Source organism: Zootermopsis nevadensis, unplaced genomic scaffold (genome assembly GCF_977971745.1).
Source record: "Zootermopsis nevadensis isolate Lab colony 2312 unplaced genomic scaffold, Znev_1.0 Znev_ptg000061l, whole genome shotgun sequence".
In the NCBI taxonomy this organism is placed as follows: Eukaryota; Metazoa; Arthropoda; class Insecta; order Blattodea; family Termopsidae; genus Zootermopsis; species Zootermopsis nevadensis.
In genome coordinates, this window is record NW_028259192.1 from 3,571,398 (window position 1) to 3,585,915 (window position 14,518).

Consider the following 14,518-nt stretch of genomic DNA (forward strand, 5'->3'; position numbering starts at 1 on the left):
TTCGATAATGCTATCCGGACGATAAAGCTTACACATATTATGAGCTCTTCATTTCAAGGTCACTGTTTGTGCAAATAAATTTCGTAATACAGTTAACGAAGGATTCTAATGGCTTCACAGCCCAGGAATGCGATCTATATGGAAAGAACCCCGACACAACGAAGCTGTACGTAAGGCTGTTCCTACCTTTTACCACGCGACTTTGCTCTAGGGAAGAACGATGTTACTTCTTCTCACCGCCTGCAAAGACAAACAAATATTTTTCGTTAACAATCGAAAAGCAAAGTAACAGACTGACTCATCCACTAACTCTCAGATTGAAAACCACCAGAATACATCGATTTCTCGAATCCCTTCTTTCCGCGACTGATAATCGATTCTATCGATGCTGATTCTCACTCTGACCCCGGTTGAGCTTTTCAGCTGCTCATTAACCTCAATACACGGCAACCAGAACGCGCATCATAAATTTTCATGTGGCTCGTACAGATAACGGCACACCGAAATGCAACTTTTCCATAAATTCATAGTCTTATAACCTTTCTCTATACCGACCATATTACTGGTCATTGATATTCTCTGACGCATTCTATAAACGTATAAACCACGATAAATACGTTATGCTATTATCGTTACACACAAGACAAGAAAAAACACCAAAGCGCAAATTATATAAGGTTCATAAAGTTCTATCTGCCACGTTGCCTAGCGCTGCTAAGAAAACTTTTAAGTTAAACAAAATTTGCCTCTGCTATTCTTGACTGCTTAGCAGAGAACGTGTCAACCTTTGGAATCCACAAACGCAGAAAGCCGATGATAATTGTTTTGATTTGTTTTTCCTTTCGTGCCGAAATTGGCCACCGATTTTCCAGAAATTCCGAAAGGATAAGACAGTCAGCAGCTGATCTTAATATTGACTTGCTTAACAAAAATAGATCATAAAAGCCTGAACATATAACTACTCAAACTGCAATTACCAGGTAAAAGTTGTTGGAAGGTGTCTAAGACGTAATCAGCTGCTCCCAGTAAACTGGATGTCCTGTGTACAGTTCCACGCCGAGCCCTGGAATGAAAGTAAACACGTTAGTCAACAAGCTACAGTTGTTACGGCTATGCTTAGCATATTATGAACCATGACCTCCTACTTTGAAAGACGAAAGTATTAAACGTGTTTAGAAACAAAGTACTCAGAAATTATATGGACCCAAAATATTTAAGGTAAGAACGAATTAGGCTATACCACGATGAGAATATTCGAAATTTGTACGTCTCCCGATATTGCTGCAAGAGTTCAATTAGTGTCGACATATAACACAGATGGAAGACAGAAGGGTATAGTGGTCAGAATATATTTAGCGGAATTAAAGTACAACTCCGAGGCCCCCCTCCGATATACAAATATGCAGACCCCTAAATCTAACATGAAACCGAAAATGAAAATTAACAAATATTTGCAAATAATTCAAATAAAATACAGGATTCATCAGGAACGAATAAATATTACGCATGATAAATAAACCAAATTTGGCTGGATAAATTGATCTAGCAGTGGCTTTTAAGTGTGTAATACCTGAGTTACTCTCTTGCTTTGTCGTTCTTGGGTCAAAATATTCTCTTGAAATTCTTTCTTCAAAACACTTACAAATTATATTATTTCCTCAAATTATATAAGCACATTTTACACCCGTTCAGAACAAAAAGTAATTTGTTTTCTTCGCGTAAAAAGATAAAAAATTATTTCTTCTCCTGCGTAAGGAAATTATTCAAATAATAATATACCGTAAGAAAGGATTAAAGTTCATGCACTTAAATAAATTTACAGCACAGCCAGAAGAATGACTGATACACGCTGTTTCCACAAATAGTCCCTCCTTGAATATGTCGCCCATAGAGGGACTTAGAAGTTTCGTAAGGTTACACAACAAAATTCATTCCGAGAAGATGAATATAAATTCCGCCCAGCACTGAAGAATTTACCCACAAACATTCACTAGAAACTTGCGAATAAATTCACTGCATGTGTGAGGTTCGCCTCAACTCCTGGCGCATTTCAGGGCTACGTACAGCCGGCAAATAAAGCTGGTACAATATATTTCACTCAAAACTGACGCCGCTTGTTGAGTGAGTGTGACCACACGAACTTCCTAGTAAGGACATTCGAGAGAGTTCTAATTCACGCAGTCCACTCTGTGCCAAGGAAAATTTTAAATCAAATTCTTAGATGTTTAACAGTGATTTCCGTAAGAGTGCTTAATATTTGTTTCATAAGTACAGATATTACGTAAGTTTCTTATATATTTAAAGGATGTGTCAGCAAAGACGGGAAACTTCGAATGTCAATATTTATATTTGGTAAAGAAGATAAAACTTAATACATCAAATGTAAGTGAATATTTGGGGATGAAAGACGCCCTCAGAGCATTTTAGTGGCTACCAGAATGAAAAACGAAGCCGGAAAATCTCGGGATGAGTACGCGGATGAAACAGCGTATTTTCAAGAACTCACGTCGATGAACACGGCGTATGAAAATCTTATGTTGCAAACCTCCGATCAGTCGTACAAATCATAAAGAGTAGTAAATGTCCCTCTATAAACATAGATTATTCGGTCAGTGATAATTTAAGATCAAGCCACAATTTCTTTTTAAATCAGTGATTTAACGCAGTTCTTTTTCACTTTTAAAATAAAGCATGCCATGTGGAATTTTCAAAATCACAATTAATTCTGAAACTTTACTACAATTCTTTGACAGCGGAGGTTTATCATAAGGTATTTATTCCATCTGGGACAAAATACAGTGCGTATTATTTATATTAAAAAACAATAATAATTTACCTCGTAATGGAAACTGACAATGTACTAATAATATCTTCCGCCAACTGCCAAATATGTGGCTGGTTCGAAAATTCATCGACAAATTTTTAAAATTGAGGTTCTCAAGGCGGTCGACTTTAAAGTCGGTTTTGGTTGTAAACCAACGCATAAGAGGAACATACTTTTCCCATTCATCCTACCTCCAAACGTAACGTTAACCACGAAGACAGAAGCATAGAAACACGTAAATACAAACCAGTTCTTGCTAAGAAAAATTAATGAAAAGTGAGACCAAAATTAAATATTGTCAAAGTGATAACCTTCCTTCTACAATTCAGCGTTATAAAGGAATTAACAAAAGCTGAAGCTGACATTTCATTCGAAGGAATTCAAACATTTCGCTCGAATAAGTAACTAGGATCATAGATGACGTACAAGAATATTCTTCACACTGCCTACATCCTGCCTCTAGTGAGAAGCGAATCCATGACCACAACTTTCGAGTGGCAGCCATCATCGGCTTGGTTTGTCCATGAGTGTCATAAAGATGGCCTCATGCGAAGATGACAAAAGCATGTAATCTAGTCGGAAATCTCTGCGGACCTACGGCACGCAAGTGTACCTTAAGGAAATAGCAAAACAGGATATACTTGTAAATATGGAAATGTACATACGCGGTCTCCTAAAAGGCAGACAATGTCTTGATTACGTGATGGTCTATCAACTTCTAAAGCAGAAATCTGTTCTATGCAGTTCTTTGGTGCAAAAATTCAGATACTTTATTTACCGAAAATGCGTCATAGTATTGGTTTACATGATTTATATTTAATGCTATACAAATAAATAAATTCACTAACATTCATTTATGTTGGTAACAACATAACACATGAAGATGAGAATAATCAATACATAAGCTTCCGCCAGACAGCAGGTCCTTGCGCCAAAGCCGTGGAACACAAATAACCTTGTTACATTCGTATAAATAATAAAATAAACGAAGAACATTAAAATAATATCCAATACCAAAACAAGAAATTGCATATAAAGATTAATATGTGTTATAAAGCAAACATTACCAGCAGTCAGAAATATCTGTGATTTTAATTAAAAACATGTCAATTTGTGTTCCTTACTTGAATATGAAGAGTTAAGACTTAAGACATTAAACTGTCATATAGGCTTAAGGGAAAAGATCTGGTATAGATCCTACACACTCTTATCCTTGGCACTAGATAGGGGTGAGTGGTCAGCATCACGCCACGAGAGAGTTAGACTAGCTCGTGTTAATTAAGTAAGGTCGTGTATTGTGTTATATATTATGGCTCCTTGCACAGCCAAATTGAACACAATATTTACTACGCAAATAACACAACTTGAAGTTTCCAAAAGTCTCTTCATACGTAAAACACAATTTTACATTTTTAATAACAGCAGTGATGGATACTAAATAATATTGACCCAAGGATAGTTAAACAGAACAAAAATAAATTCCTTTCCCAGTTTTCATGTGAGTCAAATGCTTAAGACAAGGAAGTGGCATTCCAATGATTCTTGATCATGTCGGATGCCTTTTCAGCGATCATGTAAGTTGGGGCGACTAAATGACCCGATATGATGACTGGAATGATGGAAGAATCCACCACACGGAGATTCTTAATACCGCGCACTCGTAACTGTGGATCCACTACGGCGTCCTCGTCGGAATCAGGGCCCATTTTACAGGTTCCGCATTGGTGGTAGAATGTAAAAGTCATGTAGCGAATTGAACATTCCCAGTATTCATCAGAACCGAACTCGTGAACCTCGCACGGAGGCAGCGGGACTTTTAAGAGTTGCACGCCGTGCCTCTGAAAGGCCGCGGTGTCAATCAGCCGAATTGCCCGTCTGATTCCCTTTATAAGAACATTCACATCCTCTGGTTCAGTCAAGTAATTGTGGTAAAGAAGAGGCTTGTCCATGGGGTTTCTACTTCTGAGCGTCAATCTACCGCGACTTTTTGGATGCATAAGCACAGGAAGCATCATGAAAGAATTTTCATCAGCTAAGGACTCGTAATTTTCATATATGTCGGGGCTAACTCCCCGGGCATCCCCTACTTCATTCAATGACGACGTAGTACTTGTTGAAAAGATTATTTCTATTTCTGGAAAACCGTCATTATCATCTATGTCCTCGAACCCAAGTGCTTCTGTGCCAGCTGGTATTGAAAGGGGTCCTTCGCGGTCCTGTAGGTACTTGATAACGTTCGAAACGTCGTTTGGATTGTAGTCAGGCGGAATTCCGATCGTGGAATTTGCGGTGAAATAGAGGTTTCCAAGGCTGATGTGATCCTGCAGGTTGAAGCCCACTTTTGAGTCCTGCATAACGCTGATCCCCAATTTCTCCAGATCGTCTTTAGGGCCGATCCCGGATAACATCAACAGCTGAGGAGAGTTTATGGCGCCCGCAGAGATTATCACTTCCTTCCTAGCGCGAGCTCTTCGTGGAAGGACACTCCACAATTCATATTCAACGCCGTACGCAGTCTGATTCTCCGGGTGAACGAGGATTTTTGTAACAAGGCTGTTCTTCAGGACGTACAAGTTCCTCCTCGTCCTCGCAGGCTCCAGGAACGCGCGATTTGCGCTGACCCGCATTCCGTCTTTCATGGTGCACTGGTGGAAAGAATATCCTATTTGACTTGCGGCATTATAGTCAACTTCATTGTATCCTGTTTCCACACCAGCTTCGATGAAGTCAGACGCAGCCTGGGTGTGATATGGAGGGTAAGTGATTGGCAGTTCTCCTTTCGTGGAATGGTATCTCTTGTCTGCAGCCAAACGCGGAATAAGCATGTCCTCAGACCGGAGGAAATACGGTAAGACATCGTCGTATCCCCAGCCTTCGGACCCTTCCTCTGCCCAGTCGTCATAATCCTTACGATTTCCTCTAGTGTACACCATATAATTGAGAACACTGCTACCACCTAAGACTTTGCCACGTGGCCAGTTGCACTGACCGCCAACCAGGCCGAGGCAGGCTGTTGATGACGGCTCTGTCTTATAACCCCAGTTTATCGGCGTCAACTGTGCATGTGCTGCGAACAGAGGAATGTCCTCCAGAACGCTCTCTTCTCCGCCAGCTTCGATCAGTAACACCGACCACTCGGAAACCTCCGACAGCCGTGAAGCCAGCAAGGATCCAGCCGCACCGCCGCCCACAATGATGAAGTCGTACTCGGCAAGCTGACCCGCGCATCCCCCACTCAGGATGAACACAATCAGCATAAACAAATTCGCAGACTTCCTCGGCTGAAGGGAAATCTGAAAATACTGTTATAACGTTAATCTAAATCTTTGCTTAACATGGATTACATAAGCTTCATGTTCTTTTTAATGTTCGTGTGCAAAGAAAATAAAAACATTCTGTTACTTATTCTATAGAAGAATTGGATATGAAAACTATCGACTGAAAAATTGAGAATAATTTATTTTAAGATTTTTGAGAAACATAATAATCTTGCTGCACAAAATTTAGTTGCACAGTGTGCCTCAAACAAAGTCAGAGTCGTCTGAATCAAACTATGCTGGTCCCTCAACAATAAGTTTTCAATAATGAAATTAATCAACACAGAAATTAGAGATCAGTAGCATTTAGAACCGTAGCAATGCATTCTGCTGAGAGTAAGTGATCTTTTGAAATGTAGTAAAATTGGACAGAACATTTCACTCGAGTTTTATTTGAGAATAAGAAAATAAGTTTTTTTTTGTATTAAGTAAATATTTCGATAATTTCTATCATGTCCATCTTTTTTGCCATATTTCGTTTCTTTACCCGATATGAACAACATTTTCATATAGTGTCTGTCAGTTTAATTTCTCCTTCATCAATTGTGTTAGACTTTATAATCATAAGAAATGGCCAGCTTCGTCTCATATAGCCTACAGTTCACTATTATAAAGTTTCATAACCTACTAAAAAAAGCATACTTACAGTTTCTACCATCGTTTATATTTTTAATCTAACATTTTGTCCCAATTTTACCCACAAATTATGCAATTATACAGTGTAAAAAGTCCACTCTCCGAAATATTTTCTATAACTTTATATTCCACAGTTCGTTCTGGTTAAAAAAACTCACGTCTAAATCTAAACCACATACAGACACATCCACAAGCATATTCCTTAAATCTTTCGTAACTATATGAATACAAAACTGAAATGTAGTCTGTCTCACTGCACACAAAATATACACTTCCACAAATGAAATATAACTCTAAAAAGAGTTCATTCTAAATAAAGTTATGTTAAATCTGTGGCTATAACAAACACCTGAGACATGGCTTTCGATCCACGAAAATTTGTTAGTATGATAATTCACCACGAAACTCTTTACGGACAAAACACTGGAATTCTGAAAGAAAAATGTTTTTCGCGTAAATTTCATCGCCCTGATGATGGAAACAGCAAGGACCTCTGAAACGTTGGCAAACTTCTACACGGCGCCACAACCTAGGAGACAGCCTCAAATCCTACTTAACACATTAATATTACTAGTAAATTGTTAAACTGAAATAATGAAATATCAGAAACTGCTTACCTGAGGAAGTGCCATACTTTACTAGGACAAGCTTATACAAATATTTAACTTGTTGGGAATACTGAAGCCTATTTATTTATCCTTACGCCAGTGAAACAACACGTGAGTGTTATCGAAATCAGAGATAAAACTTGTTTATATCATGACCGTTGAAAACCACGCAAGCTAGTATACGACAACCAGCTTATCGGACAGAAGAACGAGTTTCAAAAGTGAAAAATACAATTGCTGGCACACACGATAATGCCGGCATGACAGGAAGACCGCAAAAGCTTAAGCTTTTTAGACTTTGAATTCCACTTTCCATACCTGAATTACAGAGAATGCAGTTAATTGATATCACAGAAGATCCCTTTACATAATCTGTGTGTCCTTCTATACAGAATTAATATTATCACAACTTTAAAATCACTCACCGCAGTAGCTCAGTCAGTACAGTAACTAACTACACCCTGGACGACCTGGGTTCGATCAGCGACAGGAACAGAGGATTTATACCTCTAGCCTCTGCGTCCAGACCAGCTTACCGCGGTCTTTACAGGGGTAAATCGCCCACCCTCTTCTAGTACCGACGTTATAAATGAGTGAGATCAAAAGCACTTCGCCCCCCCCCCCAAAAAAAAAAGACGCCCATGTGGCGTGTAGTAAGACAGTTTCACTTTTTTCTACGCCTAAAACCATCTGAAAATCTTAATTTGCAATTCTTACACGTGACTCAGATGTAAATAGAATGAACTTTTACTCCCTTGTTCGTAACTTTCGCTGCTAATAAACAAACTTTGAGTGTTCAAAGAAACCAGGCAACATGATTAACCATATTATATAAACTACAGAACAAAAAATCTACATTAATGGACGTGTGTGCTGGACACTAAATTAGAAGCAAATTAAATGATTTCGTTCTATCGATGTCCCAGAGCTAGAAAAATTGGATCATTCATCGTATGCAAAAGCAAAATTTAGAAAAATCAGTAACAGAAGAAAATTATGACACCAATTTAAACAATACGATACCATGGGAATCATTCCATATTGAATTAGGTTAAGTGTATCGACAGACCTGTATTACACCATTTTTACAGAATAAATGTCATGAAAAACAAGAAATCTTGCCACTAGATGCAATCATAATGTGTTAACTGGTACCTTGACCATGGAGTTGATATTTTCTTCCGAAATCCTGGTAACCACACACAACAAAGTCCAAATTTTAATCACACTAAAAAGGAGGAGGGGGACAGGAGGATTCAGTTGTATATTTATCCATGAAATGAGAGTTGTCCTCACTCTGCTGGGGGTTGATTTCCTCACATACAGTGTTTTAAACAATGGCTCCCACATGCACGTGGGGATGAGTTCGGGAAGTAATTTCTATTGAAAAAGTCAGCATTGAAATGATCCCATTTGCAACCGTTGCAGATTCAATGTGACCGCAGGGGAAGACAAGGCTATTACCCTCACGAATTTATTACCAACATTTTATGAAACATCTCGTTCGAAACGTCCGCCCTGATTTCCGTAGCACATCCTTACCCCTATATATAAAAGGCGACTTCAATAATTCCTCCCTCGCTTGTATTTTAGTCCTCCAAGTTTTCTCATTAATCCTACATCACACGAAATCAACGCGTGGTTAAGTCCGGAGATCTAGGCGGCCAAGGTACTGGACCACGACGATAAATCGATTTTCTTAAACCTGTTTTAAGTAAACCGAAATTTCTTCCTGCACGAATGATCAAATTCGCTGATTTCAATCAGACTTCACCTTTTTTTCGAATTCGGCGATTCGGAATAGGTCCTCGAAATTTTTTAACTGATTCTAAACTGCAACCATCATAGAACCCATGGATAAAATGAATATTAACGCAACCTTTGATTAGATTATTCACAACAGCGTCATGTCTGACGCTCACCACGGAATATAACCAACAAATCTACAAAAAAAAAAATCTAACGATAAAAACATTGGTAGCACCTTGAACTAAAACCGTGATCAGTGCTGCCATCTATTGAAGCGCACACGTGTAGCCATGTATAGTCCGCACGCCTTAAAATGTCCGTCGACTGTCGAAATATAATATATACAAGTGTTACAATAATCACATAAATGTAACTAATACGGTGAAACACGTTGAGACGTTCATTTGTTAAATTATCACAAAATTTGTCTGCGTTAAGAATGCAAATGCATGAATCTCTTTTCAAACGTATTTCTTAAATTCCGGCTAAAATTTTGATTTACATCTATATTTAGCCTACAGAACAGCGAATCTACGTTATTAGTAATAAGATACTAACCTTAATGTCATCGCTTTGTCTGTGGGTACAAATGCGAATGTGTGACTGACTCATATTCAATATCTTAAGGTAGAAGTTCCACCCTATTAAAATAATCAGCTTTAGGCATGATCTCTTCGTCAGAAGTAAAAATGAACACAGTTTAGAACAGGGGGCGAAACCTTCAATGACTAATAAAAACTACGAGTCACAGTCTTCGCGGTAAGAGCCATTTAGTACATTTTTGTGATCTCAAGGAATAAAACTATTTAGAGTTGAGAAACATTGAGAAAAACCAGAAAGAGAAGACGTTTAATATTTGTCCTGATGTACGAGGTGCTATCCAAAAGTTCAGGGAATTTGCCCATAAAAATTTGCTTATCATAACTCCTAGTTTCCACCGTCTCCTTCGAAGTAGTCCCCTTGAGCATAGATACAGAGATCCCAGCGTTTTTTCCATGACTAACGCAAAGCTCTTCTCTTCTGTTAAATAGTTCTGATGTTTTAGTTCTTTACGTCGCTGTTCAGAGGCCAACTGTTATTAGTCAGTCAACTTTCTACGTCCAGTCCCACCCTTGCAAATCGATAATAAAGTCAGTTTGCGCCTAATGCTCTCCCGTAGCCACTTAAAAACTTCACAAACACCATGGATTGTTCGTCTACGATCTGCAACCATAGCCTCTCGCACTTTCGCGATATTTTCTGGTTTTGTGCTTGTCGATGGTCGTCCTGAACGCTTATCGACGTCGACAGACGTTCGTCCATCCTTAAAGCGCTTGTACCACAAAAATGTTTTACTTTGACTCATAGCATTCTCACCAAATGCTCCCACAAACACGCGGTGGGTTTCTAAAGCAGTTTTTTTAAAGCTTAAAGCAAAATTTGATGCAGATTCCTTGCTCCTTAAAATCTGCCATTTATGCAGGTTTAAAAAAATCACCGAACCACTACAACACAACGTTACAAGACCTCACGAGACTCAAGAACGCGGCCTCGCGCCTTCACGGCTGTTGGCACATTAATTCTTAAAGGGTACTGCTCGCCCAATCTAGCGGCGGTAGGCCATTCCACAACCAGTTCGCGCGTGGAATTAAAATTCCCCGAACTTTTTGGTAGCACCTCGTATTCTCTCTTCTGGTAAATAAAACAGTAAAAATGACACACATAGAATTATTTTCTAAGTGGTTCTCGTCAAGTTTATGTTGGTTTATATAACAGTGAAGATAGAAGCAGCTAATGGACTTAGATAAGTCACCGTCTTACCCGGCATTTTATAACTTTTATATACGACCTGAGCTCACATTGACCACAGTTCCCCTATTCAGGTCAGAAAAAGTCGTAGCAGATACCCTCTGACGAGTGTCGCAACGTCACAATATCTGAACGTGACTGTCTTTTATAAAAATGTGCTTGAAACAAAAACGGCACAAGAGTGTCATATACGAGGTGCGATCGGAAAGTTTCTAGACTGCGCCTATAAAAACCCGTACACTTATCTCAGGTATTAAATTCATCCATCACCCTCGAAGTAGTTCCCCTTGGAGCGAACACAACGATCCCAGCGCCGCTGCCAAGCCTGGAAGCATCCCTGGAAATCTTTCTTTGTCAGCCTGTCAAGCACCATCTGCGATTCTGTCTGAATCTCTTCTATCGTCTCAAATCTCCTTCCCTTTAGCTGAATTTTCATCTTTGGGAAGAGTAAGAAGTCACACGGAGCTTAGAAAGGAAGTTGGGGTCGGTTCTTGCAAGATCTTTGAGCTCCTGACAAACGAGAAGTCGATTCTGCTTCTGGTCCTCAGACAGGATGCGTCGCAAGTGGAGTTCTTCCTTTAGAATCAGCTGACAGGTCCCATAGCCTATCCCAACAATGTCGCACAAGTCGTTGATGGTACGACGTCGATCTTCGTGAATGGCCTGCCGAATCTTCGTAACATTTTCGGGCGTTGTGCTCGAAGATGGTCGTCCAGAACGCTCGTCATCATCGACAGAGGTTCGGCCATTTTTAAAACGTGAATGCCACATAAAAGTTTGTGCACGACCCATTGCGGACTCCCCAAATGCTTGCTTTAGCATTTCATAGGTTTCCGTAGCCGTTTTGGCGAGTCTTTGGCAAAATTTGATGCACACGCCATTCCGAAATCGCAGGAGGGTCGGTGTAATGCACTACCAAAACGCCCGTAACTAAGAAACAAATGCTAATTCGATGATGCCGGCTGGCACACTGATTCACTATGAATGTAGGCCGCACCCGCTAAAGGCAGAAGCTCGTACTACATCCGGTTCGCCCTCTATTGACACAGTCTTGAAACTTTCCGATCGCACCTCGTATGTTAATATTATCTTTTGATTTTTTTTACTTACTTCGCGTGTCACCAGAGGTACGCCGGTCTACAGCATTATCACAAACATGTTCGTCAAAGATAACTAGGAAGTAATTTGTGCCGACGCGGGATACAAAGATAAAAATTATGACATGGGAATGTTGGAATGGGATTCAATTGCCTGTGAACTGATGGTTCAAACTAATGAAAAATATTCAACTAACGAAAAGAAACAAGTATTTTATCTTCGTCGCAAGTGGTGATGAGGGTTTCTCTCAGCACTGGCACATTTTTTAAAACCATACTCGAAGTACAAATTAACACGTGATGAAAGAATATTTAATTATTTATTAGCAGAAACAAGCAACAAAACCCAAAAATATTTTTTTTGTTTATTACGTTCATAATAAAAACTTTCTCACATATGCATGGTTATGATTCCTGAAACCGTAAGCTACATCGCAACTGACGCCCGTTCGTTGGCGTACAGGGGAGTTACAACGCATCCAGTTAGTCCAGAAGTGTTCTGGAATAAACAGGGAGGCAGAGAGAAAGCGAACTCAGGTGTGAGCATAAATTCGGCGCTACAGTACTGAAAATAACAAAGCCATTTATATAGCCCCAGTGCGTGACAAACGACGGTTTCCTACTATTATCCAGTCAGTTCGGTAGCTCGCTAAGACATTAAATTCATAACCTTCAAACCCCCATCCCGCTAACTGAAAAAAAAACACGGAAAATAAAAAAAATTGCTTCGGACTTCTGGGAAGGAGCAACTTACAGGGGAAGTTCCCGACCACTTTCAGAACATCCGCCTGCCAACCCATCGAAATCACTTCAGCCAACGAAGTTTGAATATACGAAATCGTGAAGGGCGTTCCAAGAAGATCACAGACGTATACTTAATTACCAACTGATTAAATTATCTTTCTTTCTTACTTACCTCTGTGAATGTAGTTCAGTTAGCAAAAATAATAATACAGTCCGGATGTCTTAAGATAAGGCAGTCTTAGAATTTAAAGGACTTGAAGTTTTCACGGCGAAGAGTATGCAGATGGCTGTCTTCTGGGTTGTTGCGCTGTGTAGTCTGGTAGATATTTACCGACGTTTCAGAGGTCATACTGCCTCCATCATCAGGGCGATGAGTATGAAGATTTCTGTCTTCTGGGTTGTTGCGCTGTGTAGTCTGGTAGATATTTACCGACGTTTCAGAGGTCATACTGCCTCCATCATCAGGGCGATGAGTATGAAGATTTCTGTCTTCTGGGTTGTTGCGCTGTGTAGTCTGGTAGATATTTACCGACGTTTCAGAGGTCCTTGCTACCTTCATCATCAGGGAGATAGTTCTGATGATGGAGGCAGTATGACCTCCGAAACGTTAGTAAACATCGACCAGACTACACAGCGCAACAACCCAGAAGACAGAAATCTTCATACTCATCGCCCTGATGATGGAGGCAGTATGACCTCCGAAACGTTGATTAACATCGACCAGACTTGGACGTGGATTACACGGCATTCAAATGTATTTCAAACAAAGGGCAACCAAGGATGTAGTGTAGCGCTCTTGTGAGCACGGCGATGTACACTCTGTGGAATAGAAATCAAGCCGGAAGTGATGTAACGGTACAGCTTAAACGTCATTCATGATCTCCTTTATTTGTTATTACGAGACTTTCTTCTGCCTTCCATTAATTACATTTATGTCAAGCATGTACGGAGTAAAGGCAGCAACTTGATTTCCTGGCTTGTGTATAAGCATTAATTACTGGTGATGATATTTACGAGACTTGGGACTATTTCCTACGGCGAAGCTGCGTATCTATATCCGGCAGTAGGTAAGTTATTAGCGTAGGAGAATAACGTTGGCTTTCGAAGGCTCGTGCCAACACATGTTTATTTCTGTTTAATGCACGTGCTGCATTCGCACAAATGACTATTCAGAATATCCGTTTAGAATTCATATCAAGAACAACTGATTGCAGAGAAACGCATGACCTGAATAATGGCAAAAGCGTCTTTGGTCTTGGGATCTCGAGAAGTTCATACGCGCGCCACTTCTTTTGCGCTCAGAGAACCTCCGGAGTCCGACGAGAAACGAGCACCTTCCTGACCACCTCGCTGGCTATTAGCTTCCGAAGCAGAGCCATGTGTCACGGAACATTGTTCTTTATATTTTATTTATTATTATTAGTGTTCTGTCTGACGACAGGTCCATATGAACAGGATCCTTCCATCCTTTTCTCGGACTGGGACCTGTTCATATACGTTCTTGGCAGATGATCCAGAAGTGGTTTGCCATTGCCTTCTTCTGTGTGTGAATGGAGTAATTGTTGGGATGCCACGGAGGAAAACTCCGTGTTGCCTAGACCACGGCCTTGCCCAACACAAGTTATAAATTCGGGCACCGCCGGGAATCGAACCCGAGACCCCCAGGATTACAAGGCCAGCGTTCTAACCGCTAGACCACCTCATCTTATTATTATTTAGTGTTCTGTCTGACGACAGGTCCATATCAACAGGATC

The 14,518-nt window shown here is 40.0% G+C and overlaps 2 protein-coding genes across 5 annotated transcripts in view; both read right to left on the reverse strand.

Annotated features, from left to right (window-relative positions):
* LOC110835936 (uncharacterized) overlaps positions 1–14,518 on the reverse strand; it is a 221,932-nt gene that overhangs the window by 141,472 nt on the left and 65,942 nt on the right. For all 4 annotated transcript variants that reach the window (XR_015532663.1, XM_087340734.1, XM_087340735.1 and 1 more), the window contains exons 2-3: positions 978–1,063; positions 187–240 (exon numbers count right to left, since the gene is read on the reverse strand). The gene's annotated coding sequence lies outside the window, so the exon portion shown is untranslated. The remainder of the gene's footprint in view (positions 1–186; positions 241–977; positions 1,064–14,518) is intronic.
* On the reverse strand, positions 3,569–7,491 carry LOC110835932 (glucose dehydrogenase [FAD, quinone]-like). Its single transcript, XM_022076648.2, has 2 exons — positions 7,395–7,491; positions 3,569–6,126 (listed from the first exon to the last, which is right to left on the reverse strand). The coding sequence occupies exons 1-2, from the start codon at positions 7,407–7,409 to the stop codon at positions 4,336–4,338; spliced, it is 1,806 nt and encodes a 601-aa protein (XP_021932340.2). The 5' UTR covers positions 7,410–7,491; the 3' UTR covers positions 3,569–4,335.